The 25,400-nt window shown below is 44.0% G+C and overlaps 1 protein-coding gene across 1 annotated transcript in view; it reads left to right on the top strand.

Moving 5' to 3' along the window:
• LOC102042824 (protein spinster homolog 2) overlaps window positions 1–25,400 on the top strand; it is a 72,718-nt gene that overhangs the window by 20,198 nt on the left and 27,120 nt on the right. Inside the window, exons 2-8 of the mRNA XM_031063794.1 lie at window positions 434–585; window positions 2,412–2,478; window positions 5,100–5,242; window positions 6,366–6,518; window positions 8,200–8,389; window positions 13,836–13,901; window positions 20,605–20,703. Coding sequence (XP_030919654.1) covers window positions 434–585; window positions 2,412–2,478; window positions 5,100–5,242; window positions 6,366–6,518; window positions 8,200–8,389; window positions 13,836–13,901; window positions 20,605–20,703 — 870 coding nt within the window. The remainder of the gene's footprint in view (window positions 1–433; window positions 586–2,411; window positions 2,479–5,099; window positions 5,243–6,365; window positions 6,519–8,199; window positions 8,390–13,835; window positions 13,902–20,604; window positions 20,704–25,400) is intronic.

Raw genomic sequence — 25,400 nt, 5'->3', positions numbered from 1 at the left:
TTAGGATTTCCCAGTAGAACTGTCCTTGGCACACTAGGGAGGATGGCTTGTGCTCAGCAGGAGTTGCTGTTCCTGGATCCCAGAGCAGGGTTTGTTACACTCACCCACCCCCCCAGGCCTTCCCAAAGCAGCAAGAGTGAGCTGGGATCTGGCAACAAACTGGGGGTCTTCTGCCTCTTTTAGGAAATGTTCTTGAATGTCACTGAGTAAATTTTTTATTATTAATTTTGCTTCATGCCCATAAATCTTCACAAAAAGTATCGTCCCTTTCTTCTGGGCAAAAGACAAATGAAAGAGCTCTGAAGTTCTAAAAATAAATGCATACAGGAGCATCATTTTCCAGTCACATGAATTTGTATTTCCCTGCATGCTGTCCATCCTGAATTAAAAAAGCCAAGGGGGGACCTGCTAATGTTTCTATTTCTTTTCTCAGTATTTCTGGCTCTTTGTGCTCTCCCGGGGTTTGGTTGGCATTGGTGAAGCGAGTTACTCAACTATTGCACCAACCATCATTGGAGACCTGTTCACCAAAAACACAAGGACCCTGATGCTCTCTGTTTTCTACTTTGCAATTCCTCTGGGCAGGTAAGTGACACAAAGATTCTTCCATCTGCTTATGGCTTTTCTCTTAAGTAAACTCACATAGATCTGAAATTGCTAGTGATGATAGTTCTTGACCTTGGCTGGAAGGGAGACAGGAAAATATTGTGAGCAGTGACTAATTAGTTGCAGGAATTAGATTCTTTTTTGGCCCTGTTACTGGTTCATGTGTGACTTTTGGGAACTAATGGGAAGTTTGTTGTTGGTTTATTTAGGTTTTTTCCTCCATTTTTACAGCAATGGGGTGGAAATGGAATAAAAATATTTTAGCTGACTTTTTCTTCCAGTGGTATTTCTTTATCAGCCCAGCACAGTATCTGATTGTTGGGACAGGAGGGAATCTGTCATTACTTTTATTTTTTAAAAATAATGGCTGACCCTCTGTTGTGAGATTGTCAGCAAGGTGGCTTTGCATAGTTTGCATACCATTTCCCAGAGCTGGACAACATCCTGAGAAAAAGGGCAATATGGGTTCATTTCCAGCAGGGAATCCATGGGCAACATGTTCCAAACTCAGAGAAAATCTCCTGGTGGTGCATTTTACAAGCTGGAGCACTTACCTGTGAGATAAAACTCACAAACATCCTTTTGCTCTTGAGGAAATAGAGAGAAACAGATCCTTAACTGGTGAAAAGAATATTTTGCCGAGAGGACCAAGGATTCCAAGTATTCACATAGAAAATTCAACGAACAAAAAAGAAATTACAAATATTGATCCTGTTGAGCCTGATTCTGGGACTTCATTGTCTCAATATCCAGCAGCAGCGTGGATTACAAAGCCATGGAGGACAGGACAAGGGCTGTAAACTGAAAGAGGTTTTGATTGGGTATTAGGAAGAAATTCTTCCCTGTGAAGGTGGTGAAGATTCTCAGAGCAGCTGTGGCTGCCCCTGGATCCCTGGAAGTGCCCAAGGTTGGACAGGGCTTGGAGCAGCCTGGAACAGTGGAAGGTGTCCCTGCCTATGGCAGGGGGTGGAACTGGATGGATTTTAAGTTTCTCCCCAACCCAAACCAGTCTGTGATGATTCATGGTTTGATTTTGGGGCCTGAATGGGTAAAATGTCCAGTTCTAGGGAGGTTACAGTTGACAACCTCCAAATAAAGGAGGTTCAATTCCTCTTCAATAAAGGAAGGGGAGTCTGGGGAGGGGGGCTCACAGTTGCCCCACTGCAATCCTGGCAACTTTTAGCCAAGGCAATCTCAGCAACAAATGCAGCAGTTTTGAAAAAGGGTATTTATCTTCAGTTCATGTTGAGAGAACTGTGGCTATTAGTTTCTTGTGATGCACCTTTAGTCTTACATGTAGCTGAAGGTCTCCCAACAAACTTCTTGCATGTTCTTCTTGGTTTTTCTTCCAAGCTAATAGAAAATCGACTCTTCCTGCGTAATTAGAGCCAAGTACTATTTAGTGGCAAGAAAAAAAAATCTAATGATAGAATATGGCCTGTCCTTGATGGGCACTTTTTAACTGAAAGCTTGAACATAAAATTGTTTAATATTCATGTTAGTACAGAGAAAAGATGTAGAAGTGAAATTGGGAAATAAATTCTTTTAAAGTCTTTCTTTCCATCCACTGTAGATTGAAAGATCAGCTATAAACTTCCGAATTTCCATCAGATTTGGACATTTTTAGATCAGCACTGCTGGGTAGAGTCACATAGTAGCCACCATCTGCTTCAATCCCCATATTTCTTGCTGTAGGACAAGAGAGCTGAGGACACACAGTTGGTTGTGCCTCTCTTTGTCTAAGAACAGCTGTGAGTGTGGCACACTTAAAGCTCTGACCAGCTCTCTCTTGGCCTTTCTTGCAGTGGCTTGGGGTACATCACTGGCTCCAGTGTGAAGCAGGTTGCTGGAGACTGGCACTGGGCACTGCGGGTAAGTCCCTCTCAATGACACATCTTAATGAGAGGGGGTTGGTTGATTAGTGTTAGCAAGAGTTCCATCACACAATGGCTCAACCTGTTGTTATATCTGAAAGGTGAAGGATTGGAGATGACATCTGTGGATGTTGAGTGCGTGGCAGATGCGCTCTCTAAGCAAAGATACCTGGGCTTGGCTTGTGGGACTTGGAGTTTTCCCTGCTTGGGAGCAAGAATTTTCCAATCACTTTCTTATCAATCAATCAATCATGACTTCTTGATGGGGGCAGGAAGACGAGGCATTGGCCTTAAATCAACTCCACAGTCTTTCAGTCTCCTGCTGTCAAGAAACTCTGAGAATGGCTTCCGGCTTTGAGGAAAAAACACTTTGTTCCAGTTTCCGCTTGTTTTTCTGCCCTGAGACACTCCATTTCCTTCTATTTTAACCTCTTGGGACCCTGATAAATGGGCTGAAAAGATAATCCACTCCAATCACATGCTCACAAACAGCTTCTGCACACAAAGATGTCTTGAAAGAGCTGAGAGGAAGTGGCCCAGCAGAACTGGTTTCTGACCTTTGGGGCTGTGGGTGGCATGTGAGGTGCATTCTCTGGCTCTGGCACTTCATGGAGACCATGAATCTCAGGCCAGCACTGTTTATAACAGTTGGTGATGAAATGCAAGGGCTCCCATCTGAAGCAAATATGCCTTCTGTGACACAGGCCATGCCCAGGATAAGCAAAGCCAGGAGCATCACCATGAATGGTTCATCTGGGAGAGTGCAGGGCAGTTTCCAGCTCTGCAACTGGAGTGGAAAGTGGAGTAGCCTAAAGCTTTCCACCAGGAGGATGCTGCCTCATTAGCAGAAATATTTAAGAGTAACATGAACTTTTGAGCAGAGGCAGACACAAGAAGTAAAAACCCCAAAGCCTGTCCTCTGGTCAGCAGGGCTTTAACTGGAGCACTCTTGGAAAACCCAAATCTGTCTGTTAAACCCAAATGGTTAATCTGTGAAAAGAGATCATCACTAGAATTTTTCAGGTGGTGTCTTCATAGTTATCCTGAGAAATCCAGGCTATCTGCAAGAGTGTACCCCTTACGGATCATGATTTCCACTATAAATGACACGTTGGTGCAGGATTCCCTGGCTGTACAAAATGTGGGGAATCTGATGAGCTGCACACATCTGTGGGGGTTGCTTTGGACACCATTGCTCAGTCTTTGTGGCCACACAACACCTATAAAAAGCATCCAGACATCAGTGTAGAGCAGCTTCCATCCCTATGACAATTAAGTGCTCTTACAAGATGGGAATGACTCCCCAAGATGATGCTTCCCTCTGTGATCTCCTGTGGGCTCCAAATACAGAAGACATCAGGAATAATCCACACTTCAGTGGGCTGAAAAAGACAGAAGGGCACGTGGACAAGTGGCAGCTTTGCCTCTGGATCCAACAATAAACCAAGTGTTTTACTGCAGCATTACTGAGTGCCCATGGATATTGTCCTGATGGGTACTTAAGCTTTCAGATAAAAATCAAAGATACTTGCAATCATCTGGCTGTAGAAAAAACAGGATTTCTAATATTTTTTACCAGTTCTGTGTCTTCTGTTCACCTGTCATAAGGATACTGTATCAGGCTTCACTGTATTGCTGGATGAGTGATTTTCCTGACTTTTAAATTCTGAAATACTTTTGTCTTTCCTTCCCTAGAAGGATTGTGAATTTGTTATCTTTGGACATGAAACACTGTTCCATGTGTAAAGGCCATTCTTAGGTTAATAATGGACGTTTTTTGGTTTTTTACTTCTTTGTCTTTTTCTTTTGTTTTGTTTTGGTGGGTTTTTTTGTTGTTGTTGTTTTCTTGGACACGAATTATTTTTTAAATAGCATTTCTAGATGAGATGATACGTCAGTGAAATCCATGTTCCTATTTTCCTGATGGAGCTATTTTCCGTTCTGACAATAATGGAATTTCAAAACAAAGAATTCTTGTCAAAACAAGAATAGTTCTTATAGCTTACAAAATGCTGTGTGATCTTTTTATTTTTGCCTAGTGCCTGGGAGAAAGGGTTGGATATTGGGAAACCAAGCCCTTGAATGTGTTGTTTCCCTATCTTCCAGCCTGAATTTTCAATGTTTCTTGGTCTGTTGTAGTGAGGAAGATGCCTGAAAACAGGAAGCCGTTGTGGGTTAGCTGGAAGAGGGATGTGTATCAAGCAAGGGTTTTCAAAACCAGCATGTTTCCTACATCCAAAAATCTTTCAGCTGGTCCAATTGCCTTTAAATGGCCTCTGCACTCACCCAGAAACCAGCTGGTCTCTCAGCCCAGCTGGGAGTAGGTTTCCAAAGAGTTAAACATCACTCAAGAATCATATTTAGATGAATCTTGGTACTTATTAACACAATGGACTGCCTTATTCAGGGTATTTTCAAAGCTGCATGTTTCCAGAGTGAGACAAGCGAGTCCAGGGAATGACATGGAGGAAGGAAAGGAGCAGATGCCTCGATGCTTACAGGTTCTGACTGGCTGTGAGGAGCAGTCACTGAAACCAAAAGGATGTCTTCTGCTTCTTCCTGACCAGCCAAAGCAAACCCTCCTGGCTCCTGTGCTAATTCCCTGCTCCTTTCTTGCAGGTATCTCCACTCCTGGGAATGATAACAGGGACACTCATCTTGATATTTGTGCCTGCTGCTAAAAGAGGAAATGCTGAACAGCTTGGGGGGCAGCTGAAGGCTCGGACTTCATGGCTGAGAGACATGAAAGCATTGATTAGAAAGTAAGAGCATGAGTAAAAACCATGTTTTGCCTCTAATGCTTAATTGGAACACCCAATAGTCTGAATTTAGCACAGTGAGACTGGAAAGTGATGACATGCAGGGAGTTGCAGGAAGTTTAGTCTGTGGACCTAGGGAAGAAAATCACAGTTACATGAGTTACTGACTGCTGTTACAATGATGAATTCCAAGTTTTGCTCTAACCTTTCCAAGATTGACATCTAAGAAAAAGCTTGCTTTGCTTGGCTCATACTTCACACAAATCAGGGCTTTTGAAGTGTAGAAAGTGCTGTGTTCCTGTATTAATTGTTGTGCCACTGCTGTTCAGACACTTAGATCCTTTTTCTTCTTTAAAAGAGCTATTCTGCTGAGGGGGAAAAGAGAGTTTTAGCAATTTAAGATTAAAAAAACCACACAGAAGCTTGCACTATGGCAAGTTTAAATACATGTGAACAGCCACATGTGGCTGAATCCATGAGAACTGAATGTGCTTGGGCACTTTATGTGTGCATAAAGGTTCACATGCTCACAAGTGCTTCAGCAGCTGCACTTCCTTCCAGAAATCTGGCCTGTGAATGTACAGATACTTTCACTTCTGAATTCAGGGTTACCTTGTCATTCTGATGGGAAATTTATGATGGAACTAGTGGCTAGAACACCTCCCTGGTATTGTCATCCAGTGCCAAAGGACTGTGAAAAGTGATGTGAGCTAATTTATCATTATTTCTATGGTACTGGTTTTGGTAGTTTATGTAGGTAGTAACCATGTGGTGGCATGGATGGGGAGGGAGAAGTGAAACTTCTCTTCCAGGTAAACAGGTGACATTAGGGTGAAAGCCCTGTAATTCACATATCATGTCCTAGTCACCTAGTACTGATTGTCTTCTCAAAGAGCCCCTGTGTAGCATCTCTGATGAGTTCAGTTTGTTATTATCAATGGAGCATCACATGTGGATATTCCATGCTTCTTATTCTCCATTCCTTTATACCCTGTGTTACCTCTGCCCCTTGGCAAAGAGAAGTGGCAGATGTGGGGGAACACAGGACTTTATCACTGAAGCCCTGGCATGGGGGCCCTGCTTTTTCATTTTTTTCACTAAACCTTCTCTTGGTTTTGTCTCCCAGCCGCAGCTATGTGTTCTCATCCCTGGCCACCTCAGCTGTCTCCTTTGCCACGGGGGCACTTGGGATGTGGATCCCTCTGTACCTTCACAGAGCACAGGTTGTGCAGAAAACAGCAGAGACCTGCAGCTCCCAGCCCTGTGGCACCAAAGATAGGTGAGAGCCAGAGTCAGCTGCTTTACACAGGGGGAGAGGGGGTGGGGGTTATTTACCAGAGGAAACAGGCAGGTCCCACAGAGACAAGGCACTAGAATGTCTGTAATTTCCTCTAGGTCCTTGTAACAATGGTAGGAAATGCTGGGATTGTAAACGAGGCTTTATTTCTCTTCTTCATTGCATGCAGTCAAACCAAGGGAGAAGCAATGACCTCAGCTCTGTCTTAGTCCCCAGGCTGTGGTGCAGAGCAGAAAAGAGAAATCCTCTAAGGAGGATGTTTGGAGAGCTGAGAATTTGGTTCCTTAAGACCCATCTGTGATAGCAGCAGAATAAGCTGGCAGGTTAGGAGGCCCCAGTGGTGCCTGCAATTCAGAGGTTGGAATGGTTTCCCTAAAGCTGCAGGGACTAATCCTGCAGGCTTTTGTTTCTGTGTGAGGCAGGACTTCTCTGTTTTATTGCTCTGTAAACTGCTGTGTGTGCTGAGTTTTGCTGAAGAATGTCCCAGAGATCTGGGACACTTTGGGCTGGAGTTTTTGATGTTATACAGTGGTTTTGTTTTCAGTCCTGGTTATGGAATATCACTTGCAACACATAAACTGTGAAAAGTAATTCTTCACTTCGTGATTTACAATGGGGGCACAAACCAAGAAATGCTATAAAAGCGTTCCTCCAGGTAAATAAAAGATACTAAAAAAGCCTTTTGTCAGATCTTTTGCTTTTTAGCTCATGAGGGAAAATAATATTAGGAAAACCTTCTTGCCATAATATAATCCCATCTCAATTAAAGTAGTTAGTGGTGTGGAGTCCATCAACCAGAGTGTCCAGCAGGCAAGCTCAGGCTGTTCCACAAAAATGCAGTGAGCAAAACACACAGCTCCAGCCTGACTGCCTGTCTGCTGTTTACAAAGAGAATTTCCCCCTCCTTTATGACACCTCAATTTTGAACTGTCCTCAAGCTACTCTAATGTGGTTGCCCAAGGCCCTGTAATCCAAGTCCTGCACATATCATATGGAGAATAATCCTCCTGGCTTTTTAAATTGAAATTAACTCATTTCAAATGTGTAACCTAACAGCAAAAAGCTGCTTTGAAGTGGCCTGAAAGGAGTTATAAAGTCAAAGTGTGTTGGAAATCACTGGTGTTTAAGAGTCTTGTCAGGTTTCCTTGCCCTGAAGCTTCCTGGTGCCTGTCCATGATTTTCCCTCACATGATCAATGAAGAGGTTATTAATTAGTTTTGTGTATACATAATTAGCTGTTCAGGGCTCTTCCTAGGAGCCCCAGTTCCACCTAAGGAAGCAGTGGGAGCCCTTTGCACACGGATCAAAACCTATGTACAATGATAAAACTTCACATGCTGTGTTTTTCTCAATTGCAGGGGAAAAGGGCTAAAATCATGAGCATTTATTTTATTTAACATTTGCAAAGCCATTATGCAAATTGTGCAAATTTCCATCAGTCAGTTCACCCTAATAATTATATTATTAGTAATAAAATAAAAAAGCCTAATAAAATAATAATGCCTAACAAAATAATAATACCTAATAAAATAATAATGCCTAACAAAATAATAATACCCAAAGACTATGCCTATTTTGGGGAAAAACTCAAAAAAATCCTCCCACCTTTCTCTTACTTTCTTTCTTTCTTTCCTTTTTTTTTTCATTTTTTATTTTTGGACAGTTTGATCTTCGGAGCAATCACGTGCTTCACTGGCTTCCTGGGTGTAATCACAGGGGCAGGAGCCACCAAATGGTGCAGGTCCAAGACCCAGCGAGCTGATCCTCTTGTCTGTGCTGTTGGAATGCTGGGATCAGCCATCTTCATCTGTCTGATCTTCGTGGCAGCCAAGAGCAGCATCGTGGGAGCCTATGTAAGTAAAATCCTTTCCATATGCCAGCCCCCACCAGACTCCTTAAGGGCTGTGTTCATTGTCCCCTGCAAAAGCCTGGGGTGTTCTCTTTGCCCTTCTGAATGTCTTTCTCTTTGCCTCTTGGCATTCTGGCACTAAGTGTGCCTGAAATCTCAGCTGCTTATCCCTGCTGCCGTCAGAATTCAGAGCTCCATGGAAACCCACAGCCTCTGGGCTGTTCTATCTGCACCTCAATCCACACCTTTATTGCTCTTGCCTAATGTTTTGGTACAGGAAAATTGAGCACTTCCCTTGCAGTGAGGGTAATGTAGCTGCAGTGGTACCAGATGACAATTACAGTGTAATTTGTCTGTGGGCAAGCTTCTGGCTCCCTTTCAGTGCCATTCATTTCCATAACCAGGTGGATTGCACCAGGCCAGTATTAATAACCCAGTAATTTCAATTTGTTATCTGTGTTACCATAGCCCAGGAACCTACAGTACTTGATGCTGCACAAATGCAGATTAAAATATGGCCCCCTCCCTGAGTGCTTATAATTGAATTATATGAAAAGATATCAAATAGATCCAGATAAATAGAATGGTTTGGGTTGGAAGGGACTTTTGAAGGTCATCCAACCTGACTTAGCACTAGACCTTGCTGCTGAGAGCCCCCTCCAATCCAGCCTTGAATATTTCCAGGAATGAGGCATCCACCACCTCCTGGCCAATGCTTTACCACCTTTTAAAAAACTCCTTCCTTACACCTCATCTAAACCAACCCTCTTTTAGTTAGACTAAAGGGAAAAAGAACAGCTCAACTGTAATAATCCAGCCTCAGGCTGGAATCTTTCTTTCAGCAGGGAGTAAAAATCCAGGCACTGAACAAGTCTCTGCTTCCCTTTTAATGTCAGAATGAGAGAAGTCTGTGAATTGGGAGAAGTTTTGGAGGGAAAGTATGAGATGTTTGGAGTAATGGGATCCCTTCTGAAAGCCCACCCTTCCCTTCCACACTGCAGCACCTGCTCATCCAGCAAGGAGAATTCCTGTACAAGTGACCAGCCAACTGCTGTTCCTCATTTCTCTGTGTTTCCACGCTGGCCTGGCCATGGTTGTTTGCTGAGTCTTTCAGCAGCTGCCACACTTATGGGGAAGCACAACCAGAAAGAGTGGAAGTTCAAAATCATTTTAAGACACAGCCAAAAATGCCTCCTCTGGCTATTTAAGTTTCACGTCTCTGGTTTGTGACCATGAACTAACATTTGAACTGGCAGAAAATGCTCACCTCAGACACCCTGTGAGAGGGTGTTACTGGTTACCCTCCTTTCACTGATCTATCACACCCCTCACCTGCTCCCTCCACCTCTTTGTGCAGACAGAGCTGTGATTTTCTCCTTTCCCAGACCTAGTGACAGACATGTTCATTTGTGGTGCTCAGTCTCTTTATACACAATCGTCTCCCTTTCTAGGCTGGAAATACTGTTTTCAGAAACTGTGCAGCAGGAGGTGGCTATTAATCTCATTTTTATCTTATTTTTCTATTTTTTAATAGCCATGTGACTATTCTGCATTGTTTAAGTATATAAATATAGATGGTATCATTTAAACAATCGTTGAAGCAATTCATTTTATTATGGATGAACAGTAAATCTAATAAGGAGTCAATGATTTGCAAAGGAAGTTAGAGCTGCTTGTGGAGGGGGGGTAGGGAATATGAGTCTGTTTGTGATCTGTTAGGCTGAAGCAAGAAGCTCTGCCTCTCCACAGCCCCAAAAACTCTGCTGCTGGAAACCTGATGCCCAGAAAGAAGGGACAGGTCTGGGCTGGAGCTACCAATGTCTCATTATTCTCATTATTATAGCAGTGCCACACTGAATTGACTTTCCAAGGCGAGTGTCTAACACAAACTCATGTTTTTCCATTCAAAGAGCTGGTGCAATCTTGCAGACTTCCAGAGAGTTTAATTCCCTTGTATTTCAAAGAGAATGGGAATAGGGGACCTGCATTGCCAGGTTGCATGGTGTAGCAGTTTCTCATTGCTCTTTGTTTTAAGTCTCACTGGTCCATAATGAAGAGAAGAGTGTTCTGTGGCTGGTGGGCAGAATGATGGGTTAAGTTACCTTCCTTATGTCAAAATCCATGATGAAATCTCCTTCTGGAAACAATACAGTAAAATTTATGGGTTGATTTTCCCGTCTCTGATATCTTCCTTGACAGCTTGTGCTGGCTCACGTCCTTGAGTTCTGTGTCTGTGGAAGGCAAGGCAGTGTCTGTCCCCCAGCATGGTGGTATTTGCCAACCTTCTGTACTGTGACTGTCCTTAGGCTTCTGTCATGGATCACACCATGCAAAAATTGACAGTGAATGTTTTTGCAACCCTCCCTGGCTCAGAGCCTTAAAATTCTCACTTCCAAGCAATTAGGTGGGTTCCCATGAGATGATGTTCTCTCTCACTGCTAGTGGCCACCAGATCACCATCTCCCTGCCTGCTTTAGTTAACAGTTTGAGAGCTTTATTGCTGGCTGATACAGGCATCAGCTTCAATGAAGTGTTCAGCACTCCAGCAAGAGCCTGCAGAGCCCTTGCTTTTGAATTTCTTGGTTTTATAGGTTTTATCTTTCTGGAAAAGACCTGCATTTCCATTAACACAATCACCCTACCCCTTACATGCTGTGTACTGTCTGCTCTCTCCCTCCCCTGAGCACATGTATTATTTCTCTCCTGCTCAGTCCTTTCTTGCGATTGATTTTGGTCCCTGGGGGCAGCTGCTGTTCCCATTCTGTAGCAGTCACTCCCACCTGAGGCAGGTAGACAGGTGACTTTTTTCCAGCCAGTCTTTTTATACCGATCCAGTAAATTATTGGCAGTGGTAAAGTGGCTGGCAAGGTGAACTAAAACAACAATTCTGTATAATTTAGCTGCCCAGACACCTGTATTTCTCTATTTTACTATCTTGCTTGGCTGTATAGTCCAATCACTTCTTACTCAGTTTGCCTTGCAGTGTGTGGATTTGTGTGTTGTAATCCAGCTCCTTAAAGCACCAATTGGCATATCTGTAAGTCCCACTTTTCCTGAAATACAAACTCTTTGAAACTTGGTTTTCAAACCTGTCTCTGGAAACCCATTATGTGTGTGGCATCATCATCTCACACTGCTCAGGCACTTCAACTGCAGATTTTACACTTGTTTAAATCTCCAAGTGACTGGAGAGAGATGCTCTGCTTTGCCTTCCTTTGACACTGTTCCAAATTCCTCAGTTTCAACATCTATTTCAATTCCTCAAAGACATTTTATGGTCTTGCAGAAACAGCAAATCCCAGGGTAAAATCTTGCCAGAGAGCTTCTACAGCATCTTAGTCTCAACCCCAGGGACTTTCTGTTGTCATGTTGTTGGTGACCTGCCTGCTTCTGAGGCATCAATATTGCCCAGAACTGAGCTGGAGGCAGAATTGCTCCAAATTCAGGAGGGTGTGTTATCCACCATTTCAGAGAGAAATACAAATAATGAAGATATTGACAGATACGCCCTTTGCAAGCAGTCATGGAAGGCATTTGTAACCTGCTTAGAACTTGCTGTGAGAGCTGCTGGTCTGTCCACTCTGAAATCTGCTTTATTTATCATTTCTGGGAGTCAGAATTGGCTGACTGATCACTTAAACAGAAAAGCACAGATGAGCAATCAGGCACCAAATGGACACGGTGAGATGTTACACTGCACAGCTAGAGTCAGAAACAGATGTATATGTAGAGGTGAAGTCTCAGTGTAAAAGGAGGCTTCAAAAAGTGTGTGAGGAATCCAAACTGTGAGCATTTCTGGAGCTATAATCTGCTCTGGGGCTGCCCTATTTGCTGGAAGCTTCCCTAGAGCCTCCCTTCTGCAGAAATGCCACATATCCTCATATGCCCTTTGCAGTGGGTGAACTCATTTTTATAATTCCCCATCAGCAGCTGAAGGGCAGACATTTTTAATGTTTCTTCTATCCTGCTTTTTGATCTTCCTCTTGTTCCTCTTTTCCTTTTACCAGTACCCATCTATTAATCACATGTTTCATGGATTGGTTGAAACACCCATTCATCAGCTCAGAACTGGTGTGCTCTGAAGTTTGCAGCATTTCAGTGATTTATTTAAAGGACTTGTGCTAAATTCCTGCACAAGGGACACGTTCTTGCTGCCTGTAGCAATTCAGATGTGTGCAGTTCATACCAGCTGAAGGCAGCAGTTGCCTGTTTGCAGTGCTGGCAGCAGGCAGGACAGGTTGATGCTGCATTGAGCAGTGTGATTCCATTGTTGCCAAGCTCAGACTGGTCTCTCCAGCCACAGAAGCCCAGCAACAGCAGCTGCAAAGCTGTAGCAGGGCAGATTTCAGAGCAGGTCTGAGTATGTATCTGGTACCCATGGGACACATGGCTTCAACTCCTGAGAGCACCTTGGTTTGTTGGATGTGTTCTTATCTTGGCAGTTGTCATTTCCTTGGAGAGCCAGTCTCAAGGCAGACCCATTGGCAGTGGTAAAATGGAAATAGAGATTTCCTAACTGCAGCTGGGCTGTAATGACTGGCTTGGACACCATCACAGAGGAAGCAGATCCAGTCACAGAAAAAGGGGATAGGGAGGGAAAGTATTTGGGAAACAAAGAATTTTAGAAACAAATAGAGGAAGCTTCTGTAGGTCAGTGCATAAGACTTGCTAAATAAAGCACATTGTTCCTGGCAGTGACAGGGTGGTCTGAGGGGTTTGGGCAACCTCAGCTGGTGTGTGGGAAAGACAGTGGCAGTGGTCACATCATGGCACAGCTGCCACTCTTGCAGTTCTGTGGCTTTTAGTGGCTCTTGCTGACCATCTCCACGGAGCCAAGGATTGTATTTCACCACAAGACACTGATGTAGCAAAGCCCAGTTCATTCCAGTCTCCACTGGACAGATATTACCTGTGTGAGGCTGGCAGGGAGGGAAGGGATCCTCCTCAGCTCTCTGCAGAGAACTTCAGCTGCTTTGCTGCAGAGCTGAACACAAACCTTGCTTCCCAGGAATGGAAATAGCTGTGCTTTGGGGAACTGTGGCTTTCTTGCCTTTTCTAACTGGCTTTTTGGAAAAGAATAGTGCAAGTTGGACTTGATGATCCTTAAAGGGCTTTTCCAACCTCAACAATTCTATGATTCTAAGTATGCAAGCCTGGGGCTGTCTCTTCATGCTGGTTTTTCATGTTCTTCTAAAATCAAATGTGTCAGCCTTTAATTTAGCTGCTCTGTAGATCATAAACTTAGTTTACAATAACAACATTTCAGCCCTCTAGAGCTCTGATACAAGTCTATGGTTTCTTGATAGTCAGGATAAACCTCAACAGCAACAAGGAATGTGCTGTGTAGGTATGAGAAAAATAAGCAACAAAAGAAAGTTTGTAGCAGGTTATTTTTCCTCTGAATGTCAAGTGAATAAATCTTCTCCTTTTTGTGTGTTTTGTTACAACAGATTTGCATTTTTATCGGAGAAACTCTTCTGTTCTCAAACTGGGCTATCACAGCAGACATACTAATGGTGAGTGCACTTTGGAACAGCATCTTTCTGTGCTCAGAGAAGTTTGGCAACTTGCAAGAACAACCTGAAGTTCACAATTTCTGCTAGATCCTAGTCCCTACTTTAGCCTATTCTGGTTTTCATAAGTATTATTTTTGCTTACTGAAAAGTGACATAGGGGGAAAGAGAGAAAAAAAGATCCTTTTTGTCCTTTGTTCTGAGCACCAGGGAGAGATGTCCAGAAAGGACAACATTTCTGAATTCTAATAATTTCCCAAAATTTTAAGTGTTTGTGCAAGACCCCACATGCAGAGCATTCAGGCAGCATTTCCTAACAGTCAGCATGGTTGTGGGCTTTGTTAGCAATAACTCAGCTTTGTTCTGCAATAGGAAATCCTTCCCTCCCTCCTGTGACCACAAAGGCAGCCCATCTACCTACCATTCAACACATACACAATAGAAACCCACCTCTGGGAGAGCAGAGAGGAAAAGAAAGTATAAAGAATTTTTGGACCATGTTCACCTTGTCCAAGAGGAAACTGTCAGGGACTTTGCAACTCATGTCCTTCATTTTCTATTCTTTCTCCACCACAGAGCTTTTTAAGTCTTTCAAATCAGCAAGCTGACCTCAGCAGCCCCATTTTCACATGAAATAGTCTGGACATTTGTTCAAGAGCTCTGCATGTTTTGTAGAGGTTTCCATCAGAGCCCATCAAACATAACTTGTGTTGAAGCCCTGTTGTGAAGGAGGTGTTGCTGATTGTATGAAAAGAAAGGCACTCAGGCACGGGACCATTACAGGACTTTCCTGAGGTCTTTTGTCAGCTTGTTGACAGAACTAAAATTATAATCAGTCTGGCATCAATAGAAAACTCCCTTGACTTGTATTTGCTGGTTATGCAAACACCAGCAAGGAAACAATCAGGTTCAGTATTCTGAGATGTAAAGATAATGGTGTTGATGTATTGATTCAGCAAAGAACTCCAAGCCTCTGTGCTTAAGCTGTGTTTATGTTGAAGTTCAAGGTTGTGTTTATATTTTGAAGTAGCTCTGCAGTTGCCATCGCTGCATTGCCTGATGAACTTTCCATCTTTCATTCCTTTGTGCAGGGAACTCTCTGAGAGGTGGGGTGGGGTGGTTAAATCCACTCCTCTCAGTGTGGGTAAAGCTCAGGGAAACAAAGGTTCTGGTAGCCTTGGATGGCTTTTAATGCCCAAGGTTCCTCCTGCCAGGTCAGCTGTGGTGGGACAGAGCTCTGTGGAGCTTCCCTGGGCTTTTGCAGCTTGTGCTGAGTTCAAGGCCGCTGTGGCCATTCATAATTGGGGTCTCAACACTTGCCCAGATGTGCAGCCTGGAGACAGCTGTGCTGAGGAAGAAGTTACAGTACAATATGTGTAGCTGCTCATTCCTGCCTCCTGCCAGAGCTTCCTGTTGCATCCTGCCCCTGGCTGTGGTGTTCCCAGGAGCAATCCCAGCTCTCTCCACTCAGAATTATGGGAGAGGTTTAAATTGCAGCTGTTTTATACCCTTCTTAACATTGGCTGGCACAGGTGAGGGCTCAGATGAGGTGGTCCCAGCTGCCAGAAGGGAGGATCCTGTCAGGCATGTCCAAGGTCTTCCAGAAAATCTGGGCCAGAGACAGACCTGAAATTTGACCTGTGTTGTCTCAAGGTAACCCCAAAAGATATTTTCAACCAACTGCTCTGTTATATCAAAGGTATTAGGGCTGCCATCATTGTCCCATTTAATTACAGAGGTTTTTGCCTTGATTTCAATGTGACTTCAATATCCTGTAGCTTTTTAACAGCTTTTATAGGATTTGCCATCTGTCTTGCCAGCATCCTATAGTCAGTTGCATTTTGTAGGGATGCATTTGCAGTTATTTATGTTGCTTTAGTGCAAAAGAGTTCCATAAGAAATGATTGGAAATAATAGCTCAATTTTCCAAAACACAGCAAAGAAACTAAAGCCATGTTGAAAAATGGATTTTGGTAATTGCTGCCAGCTTTTCAGCTCGCTGTTCTCTGGTCTGTTTTGGAAAATGGACTAAGTGTTGTATATAATGCCCAGCTTGATGCATTAACAGCATGAGTGGATGTGTGAAAGTTTTAAAGAACTAAATGTAAACATCACTTAGATGAGGCCAGAGCTGGAAGCAAACAGGCTGGAGTGCAGACAGACACACAGGGGATGAGAGGGGGCTCAGACTGACAGTAGGTGAGAGCCAAGGCTACAGCCACGTTTGACAGGCAGCTTGGTGGGAAGTCCTTGCCAGACAAAGATGTGGAAATGCTTTAGCAGATGCACTTTATATGTTTGGCAAATTAATTTTCCTGATTACTATTTATTTGGTGTAATCAGAAGTGTGTCTGTTCTTGCCTGAGGCTGGGAAGGAGTTTAAAAGCATTATTAGCCTAAGCTTAACAACACTTTCATCCTATACATAAATATTACCCTGTTTTCATGGATAAAAGCTCTCAATACTGCCTGAACACTGATTTCATTATGCCAGGAGTGAGGCTTTTTGGAAACTGCCTCCCAGATGATCTCTCACAGCTTTCCCAAGTTTTACAGATCCCATGACTGCTTAAGAATCCTATCGGGCAAGTTGTTAAGGACCTCCAGAGGTTTTGCAAGTTTAATTTCCGTGGCAAAACAAGGATGTTTGCTTATTATCTTCCAATTTAATTGTTGGCTCTTCCTAGCTCTGTGCTTGCATTGCATCCCCTGCTCCTGTCTTTTCTGCAGCCCAAGGTGCCAAGTGCTGGCTCTGATAAGCTGTCAGTGCTGCAGAGCTCTGCACTGCCTGAGATTCTGAAGGGCTGATATTTGTTCTGAATGCAAATCTGTACAAAACAGGTCTGATTCTCCTGAGCACAACTCTCCATATCTCCTCCCAGGCACATGCTCAGATGGTGCTTGGGGAAAGGGGGGATGTTTTGTGTGGAGCTTGCTAATTATGAAACAGATTTCATCAGCCATCTTTGCAAATTGGCCTTAAAATTGCCAGAACCCCAAAGTAGCATTAAAACTGCCTCATAACAGCAACAATGAATGAGCTCCAGTGCAGCAGGCAAGTGTGGAACACTCTGAGACATGTGCAGTGTGTGGGGCTTTGTGGGAATCTGGAGCTAATAGTGGGGGTTTCATCCATACCACATCTCAAAAACAGAGATGATGGGCAGGGGCTTGGAATTTTTGTGTAAGAGCCACGAAGCAATTTAAAGTGCCTCTATTTCAATCACATTCTCTTTAGGACTTTGCTGAGAAAAGCCATCCTCCAGTTTATTCATAGTCCTGACATTCATGCAAAAAAAATTGCTCTGAATGTTTCTGATTTCTTTTAAAACACTAGTTCTTTCTAAATGGTCATGACCTGCCATGGAGAAGCTGCTTTGATGTTTTGTTGTGAAGTCAGAGTCTTCCTTTAGGCTTGAAACAGGCACAGACTGATGCTCAGCTGTGCCATAGGCATGTAGGAATGTTGCTTTTATTCTGATTACCTTCCCTAAAAATAAACCCCAGTTATTTATTTAGTACAAAATGCTGCCCTATTTTTATAGCCGAAGATGAATTGCATTTCCAGAGGTTCTTCTTGTTGTTTCTCTGAGTGTCTCCACACAATACTCCAAGTGCTGCAGGTTACATTTGAAGGCAGGGGAGGAATGCCTGGGGATGAGGGAACACAGCCCACCCCAAACCACCCAAGGGCTGCAGGTGGAGGTGTTCTGCCCCATGGTGCTGGGAGCTGCAAAACCACAGCAGCCTCCTTTCTCTTCGTTTAGGAGTATTTTCTTTAGACAGTGTCTGCCTGGCTTTTGTGGAGGGTCTCTCTGGATCCCAGCCTTCCCCTTTTCTGAGCAGCAGGGACAACTGGGCTGTTTCCAGGTTCTGGCAGTGGCTGAACAGTGTTAGTGCCTGTTTTCTTTGTCTTTGGTGCTGAAAGAGGCCAGTTTGCGTTGTCCTGACCCAGAAAGGGCAGCAGAGTGCTTGAGAGAGTAGAGTTCCTATTCAAGCTTAGACATAAACATGAGAACTTCCCTCTTTGGCTCGTGGCCTTTTCCTGGGAGAAGAGTGATCTCTCCTTGGCTTTCCCCATTATCTTCTTTCAGACCATCTCCTGCTGGTTTCATCACAGGAAAGAGATGTCAGCAGCAATCCCTGGCCTTTCTGAACCTCTATTTAAAGAGCAGAGCTGCTTGGTCAGCCACCCTGCCCATCCTCTGTGCTGCCTCTGAACCTGGAATCAGGGATGAGCCAGGGCAATCCCACAGATTTCCTCCTTGGCTGCTGTGGCTCTCCCACCTCCAGTTTCTGTGGGATGTCCAAACCAGGCTGTGCATGGTTTGAATTTAGGTCTATTTTAGTATTGAAATGCCCATTTAGAGTTATAATTTACTTCTGTCTTCCAAGAACAGTAGATGTTTGCTACCAACTGCTTCCTGTCCATCAGAACAAAATGTTTTTTTAAGCAGGGATAGGGTGGAGTATTTCTGTTGTTTTTTGGAGATACTGGTTTAAGCTTTTTTTTTCTTTCTTTCCAATATGTTTTTCAAGGAGATCATATTCATTTCCTTGCTACATGTTGGGTTTTTGCTTTGAGGGGGGCTTTGTCTCTTGAATTCCACAACAAATATACCAAGTTTTTGCACTTCATGGTGTTTCAACCATCAATAACTTCTTCAGTTAAGCTGGAAACTGTACTCCTGCTTGCAAAACTGTGTTTGCATAATATAGCTACACATGCAAAATTATGTCTAATATATGTGTGTATTCATGTGTATAAATATTTATATATGCATGCACACATATGATACAGGTATCATTAAGATTTCTACCTCTAATTAGCATCAATTCACTGCCACTCCCTGAAAGTGGTAAATGTTTAATAAATGTGCCATTTATTTTGTCCTTTTGCTACAAAAATTGATAGAATACAGAACCAGGCAGATCATTTTCTCCAGACTGGTTAACATAAACTTTACAGAAAGAGAAAATATTTTAGGTTTTAAATTTTGTGTTTCAAATTTATGCACAACTCTTGAATTAGGTAGAATTTCACTTTATCTACTCAGATGCCCTTTCCCAAAGAGCTCTTGCAGAATGTTTTTCCACTGCCCCTGTGTGAACTGGGCCAGGTGGGAAGAACAAAAATAACTCACTCTTAATTTTATCTTTTTCTTCTGTCTGGTCTATCCAGGTTGCATCCATTATCTGCCTCTTGGGGGAGTGGGAATGAATTGTGGGGCTCTCCTACTGTTCACATCCTGACCTTCAGCACATTTCTGTGTCTCTAATGAAGTTCAGAGCTAATTTTCCTCTTGGGATTTCTCCCTTCAAGTCACATTCTGGGTTCCTGGATGCAAAAGGAGGGCAGGGCCTGACATCCACAGCTGGGTGGGTGCTCTGGATCTGAACTTATCCTGCTCTTCTGTTGCACAAAAGAAGTTGAACAGGGTGCCTGCTTAATACATGGCATGAAAGTGCATTAGCAGGGTGCATTTGCAGCTTTGTCAAATCAGGGATGAAAGAACTGGCAGGTCATCTGAACATACATGGTAAACCCTAAGGAAAAGCATTTAATCTGATTTTACCCATCATTCAGAATTGTCTGTGCTTGGAATGAGATGGTAATTTTAAATAAGCATCAGTTCTCTTTTAGTGTGGATTTTCTCAATGCTCTTTCTTTTGTTTCTGGTTTTCTGGTGATTCTTTCCACTGCAGGCAGGGCAGCTCCCCTTCCCTGTGAGGAATAGTTCAAGCACTGCAATGTGCTTTAGTCCTGTGCCCTGAGTGAGTCCTCCCTGCCAGTCAGTGCAGGTAAAGGGTCTCTGTGTATCTCTGGCCATTCCTGAAATGTCACATTTCATTTATAAATTACTTTGGGAAAGGATTTCAGGATCCTGGCAAGGCAGGAGTTGTAAAGAAAGATGAAGGCAGCCCATCAGAGAGAAAGTGGATAAATAAAAGGGATCATGGTCTCCAGAGGGCTGAACAAGAGTCATGCCTGTCAGAGGCACAGCAAAGGCACAGTGAGATCAGTGCTTACAGGCAGAAACAATGCTCACTTGGATTCAGAGACCTATTGAATTCTTCATTACTTCCAGCCTTTAAATCAAGAAAGGATCAATTAATAAACTGGGATATGTGGACTTGATGCAGATGTCCTTAGCCAGTGTCTTTAACAATTTATGCCAAAGACAATTACTTTGTTTTGCCTCTAAAAAGTGAATTATAAAATTAAGGCCATTCAACAGGACAGGGAGTTGCTGGGTTTTTTTTTTTTTTATTTTTTAATTTTTCATCCCCTTCTGTGGTTAGGGCTCTGTTATCTGTGAGCTCTAGTCCCTTCATGGGGAAGTAATTTGTGTTTTCCACTGCTCCTGTGTAATCTGACTGATTCTGCATGACCTGGCTAAGGGGTGTCATGTCCTATTAGAGGAGTGGAGGCCAAAACACAGTATCTTGGCTCTGGAAAATTTTCCCAAGGTGACTTTGTCACTTTTCACAAATGGAATCACAAATTTTTGAGAAAAATGTGAAGTGGCTAGAGATGGAGTGGGAAGGGAGGATATCTGGGGCTCCCAGCTGCCTGAGCCAGCTATGGACTGGCCAGTGCCTCTGTCTGGGTTTGTTTTGTGCTGCCCTGAGCAGTTCAAGACAGATGGGCAGGTTCTTGTTTCAGCTTCTTTACCTGTTTTTGTTTCTTTCCCCTTCTCTGCAGTACGTGGTCATTCCAACTCGCCGTGCAACCGCAGTGGCCTTGCAGAGTTTCACTTCACACCTCCTGGGAGATGCTGGCAGTCCTTATCTCATTGGATTTGTAAGTGCTCACAGCAGACTCTGGCAGGGTTTGCTCTGGTTTCCAAACTGCTCATCTGAAATGCCAGGTTAGATCCTGCTGGGAAGGAAGGCCTGTGTTTGTCAGCAGAATGGGAAGTGCTGCAGAGCAGTGCCACTTTCTTTACCTGGTTGGGTTGTTGTGAGCTGCAGTTCAAGCCAGGGGGGACTACTTGGGTGTGGGAAATAAGCTTCCACATCTTTTTAGCCTGAGATGTTTCCAGCTCTGGAATGAGAGAGTGTTCCTGTTGTGGTGTGGATGTGGGGCCCAGAGAAATTAGGTTGGAAGAGAGTCATGTGTGTGTTTAGCTGTTAACTGACCTCAGAAACCAAACACCTGTTTATGGGCAGCAAGACGCAGCTGTACCTGCTTTGTGTGACAGTAAATCACAGAACCACACAATATTCTGGGCTGGAAGGGCCTGACAAGGATCATCCAGTCCAACTCCTGGCCCTGCACAGACACAGCAACAATCCCACCCTGTGCTGAGAGCGGTGTCCAAACTCTCCTGGAGCTCTGGCAGCCTTGGGGCCATGGCCATGCCCTGGGGAGCCTGGGCAATGCCCAGCCAGTGGTTTTTGTTGTGTTCCTTCCTGGGGTGTTCACTTTGGGCTCCTTTCTGTGACCTCTGCAGTGACTGGCCTTGGTCTGACTGGGGATCTCCCTTCCCATGCCACCCTTATTCTGCTGCAGAACAGAGCAAGAGACCCAGATCCAAAATCTGGCACTCAGAGAACATTCACAGTTGAAAATAAAAGGTCTGGGAAATGTAATGAGGAAAAGAAATATGGATATACTGAGGAAATGTTTTTTTTTACTTCAGTGGAGTTTGATGCATGGAGTTTCAGAGATCACAGATCATCATTTATAAAACACAGTAGCTTCCACAGAAATCCATAAGTGACCCTGCTCCTGGTGTGTTGAAAGTGCTGCTTCCCAGGGATGTAACTGGGATCTTCACTGGTCCCATCTCCTGAATGACAGGACTTTGATGTGCTCCTCCAGCTCACACACAGCTGCTGGGTGCTGTGGGGTTTTTTTTATTTTTTACAGCCATCATTGCTCATCTATTCCTCCTATAGACACCAGTGTGTGTAGCTACACATATTTATTTATATATACTTAATTTTATGAGTATATCTGTTTAAATATACATCAATGTTTACTTTTGAGTGGCAGTGCTGTGGCTGCTCTGTAGCTCTCTGAAGCACACAGGAAAAGACAGATACAGATAAGACTGAGAAGACCAAAGAAATGAGAAATCTCTCAAGAGAATAAAAATGCACCATTTAGCTTAACTCTTTATTTACTTCAATGTTCTGGGTGCCTGGGGAGAAACAATCTTATTTTAGAAGTTATTTGAAGGTGACAAAAACAAAGGAATTGCAGGAGAGGCTGCTTCATGCAGGGCAGGTGATGTGGGGAGCGTGGGAGAGGAGAAGGAGCCAGGCAGGGCTGGGGCAGGCCAGGCTGCCTCAGGTGACTGCTGCATGTTCATCCTTTTCCTTCCAGAAGAGAGATGTCCAGGAGGAATTCCTAAGGCTCTGAATGATTGCAATTATTCTTGAAAGTTGCCTTGGGCTCTTCGATGTCATAGATTAAAAATAAAAGGTCTTTGGTTGTAGAAATAATGTGCCTTGCCCTCCTGGTATTCAGAGATCAAGCAAGTTGTGAGTTACTTAAGGATTTCTGGCTGAAATATCTATAGCCCAAATTTAATAGCTGCATTAGGCTTTGTTTAGACTGGGAAAATATTTGTTATTATTTTGAATTATTTCTGAATTATTCGTTATTATTTTTGAATTATTTTCCTTTTCTAATGCTGGAATTGTTGGGCAGTTGTGATTTGAGAGGAGGTGAGGCAGGTCCAAGGCTCTGTGCAGAAGATGAGTGAAGCCCTCGTGCCATGAAAGGAGCCAGCATCCCTTTGTGCAGCCTCTTTTCTGGCTGGGCTGATTCATCCTCCCTCTGCTCCCAGGACTGAAAGGTCAGCTCCAGCTCCACATAACACAGAAAACAACTAAAGTGAAAGGACAGCCAACTTCTGCACCAGAGCTAAGGCAAGCACTGGCCCTGGGTGTTACAAACCACAGGAATTGTCCAGCTGCAGTGCAGGGTGGAGAAACCCCATGCAGCATTGAACCCCAGCTGGGCAGGCTGCAGAAGGGGCTCAGATTCTGACCAGGATTTTCAAGGCAGTCTGTGAGGGTTGAGTAACCTGCTCCTGCTGGATTTGAGGGAAATTTGGGATCCTAATTCCCACAGTCCTTCTGGGAATCCCCACCCTGAGGGCATCAGCTCCCACTGCTGTGGCTCCAGACCCTTCACAAGGCAGACCAAGAGCAGGGATGGGTTTTGAAGGAGAGCAGCAGAAGGCCCTGGAGGTGTCCAAGGAATGATTGCATGTGGCACTCAGTGCTCTGGTCTGGTTTACAAGGTGATATTCAGTCACAGGTTGGACCTCATCATCTGAGAGATCTTTTCCAACCTCAATGATTCTGTGAGCTGCAGTAACAGGCAGGCTCAGGATGGGTGAAACTCAACCTCCTGATCACTTGGGTTCCCCTGGGATCTGCTGTGTCTTCCAACTGCTTACAGAATTCCCCCAGAGTTCCCTCACTAAATGATCAGTGCTTTGATCAAACATGGCTGGAATCCTACATGGCTTTGGTGAGTTTATAGTGAGATTCCCTCCAGCAATGCTCTTAATAAAGACCTGGGGACCCTTGTCCTTGTAGGGCCAAGCTGTGTGAGGCAGTTATCTCTGCTGGAGACAATAAATGTGGTATTGATCTTAAAATCCCTGTATAAAACACAGAAGGTACTGATCAGCCTCAGGTGTGCAGTTGCTGCTGTGCTCTGTGGTGTGTCCTGGAACTCAAGGTCACACTCAGACTTTCTGTCACTTCACCCATTCCAAATCTTGCACTGCAGCTCCTTAAACCACCTAAAGCAGCAAATACACATTGGTGCTTAAAAGCTAAGTGGCAGGGAGCACATGTGTGTGGCTATTTTTCATGTCTCTTTAAATATTGATAACTTTTATTGAGGTAAAAAGGCTTCAGATTGACTTACAAAGGAGTTATGCAAATACAGCTTTAGGGTGGCAGCTGCAATTTGCATAAAGCTTTACTACATGGCAAGCTCTGAGATCATTTACTGTAAATCAGCACTGCCTGCTCATTTCCAAATAAGAATAGACATTGCTGCAGAAGTTCAGTAGATGAGACAGCTTTTATTCCTAGAGAGCTGCAACTTTTTTCAGGATCTTTGTGATAACCAACCTGTAGTTTAAATAACTCCTTTTTAACACCTCCAGAGTCACTCCACGCTTTATTCTTGAGGCAGTAGGTGAGAAATCTCATCTGCTCAGTGCATTGCACCCACATATGTGTAGTACTTTTCTGTCTTGACCACTCCCACGATTGCTGGAGCGCAGAAGTGTTAAGAGAAATGCCCCAAATCCCACCATTAATGCTGAGTATCAGATAAAGGTCTTCAACTGCTGCCCAGGCAGCATTTCAGACTCAGAAGAGCAAGTGGAGGGCAGTGGCAGTAGCACGTGAAATAGTTAACTCTTCTCAGGCTGCAACACAGCTCCAGCTCTTTGGATCACTAATACTGGTTTGATCTTGGTTGCCCTTTAAAATAAAACAGTTGTAAGTCCATGCTGCTGTGTCCATCTGTGCACAGGAATGAACCTGTTTTCCCTGCTCAGGGTTTACATCATCCTTCTTCTTGTGTCCCCCTCCACTCCCTGACTGCTCTTCTGCTTCTGGGAATCTGAATGCAGGCAGAAGGAGAATTTTATTTCAAGGCTGTGGCTTGGGACTTTTTCTTTCCTTCCTCCAAGTTTGTGATTTGCTGAGCACTTTGCTCTTCCACCCTTGCCTTGCCTGTGATGCCAGCGGGACCTGCTGCAGGAGGTGCTGTCCCTGTGTGGGCACACACTGCCCTCACTGCCCTGCTGCTGGCTGCTGCTGGTTGCTTCGACTCCCTCTCATCTCCTCTGTGCAGCTGTTCAGAAGGTCTGAGGATGAAAACCAGTCTGTATCTCCTTGTCACCTGGCCACATCAGCCTGTGAGAGGATGTTCTGAAGTGCCAGAGGCAGCTCTCCTCCAGGAGCACCTTTAGATGAGCCAGCACTGCTCCCTGGCCTCCTCTGATGGTGGCTCCCATCCTTCCTGCCCTCCTGGGCTGTTCCAGTTTTACTGGAAGGACACCACCTCCAGCCTTGGCACCCTTCACTTTTCTCCTTCCCCAGCTTTCCTCTGAGCAGGTTGATAAACCTAATGAGCTATTTAAGCAGCAAGAATACTAATGACCTTCCTTTAGCAAGTAGTTAGCAGAGCAGTGTTAATTACCCCTGGTGCAGAGTACCAGGGCAAGCAGATCAGAATTTCATTAGGGGAAAGGCAAGTAAAACTGTGGTAAATGCAGCAATTAAGATACTTTTTTAATGAAAGTTATACCCGGAGGTGCAGATTTCACAGGGTCTTGGCCCAGTTTGAAACAGCCTTTTTGTTGATTTGGTTTGAAGGTGTTTACCTGACCAAGTAAATCTGTATGCAAAGTAGCTCTGTGTATAAAGACTTGCCTGCCTGAGAAAGCAGAATTCGTGTATTATGGTTTAAAATTAATATTTTATGGCTTAAAATGCTGTGGCTGCTTCAGAGTA

The sequence above is a fragment of the Geospiza fortis genome, unplaced genomic scaffold, assembly GCF_000277835.1.
Source record: "Geospiza fortis unplaced genomic scaffold, GeoFor_1.0 scaffold633, whole genome shotgun sequence".
Classification (NCBI taxonomy): domain Eukaryota; kingdom Metazoa; phylum Chordata; class Aves; order Passeriformes; family Thraupidae; genus Geospiza; species Geospiza fortis.
The sequence above is the reverse complement of the archived record's forward strand: the minus strand, read 5'-3'. Positions and strand labels throughout refer to the sequence as shown.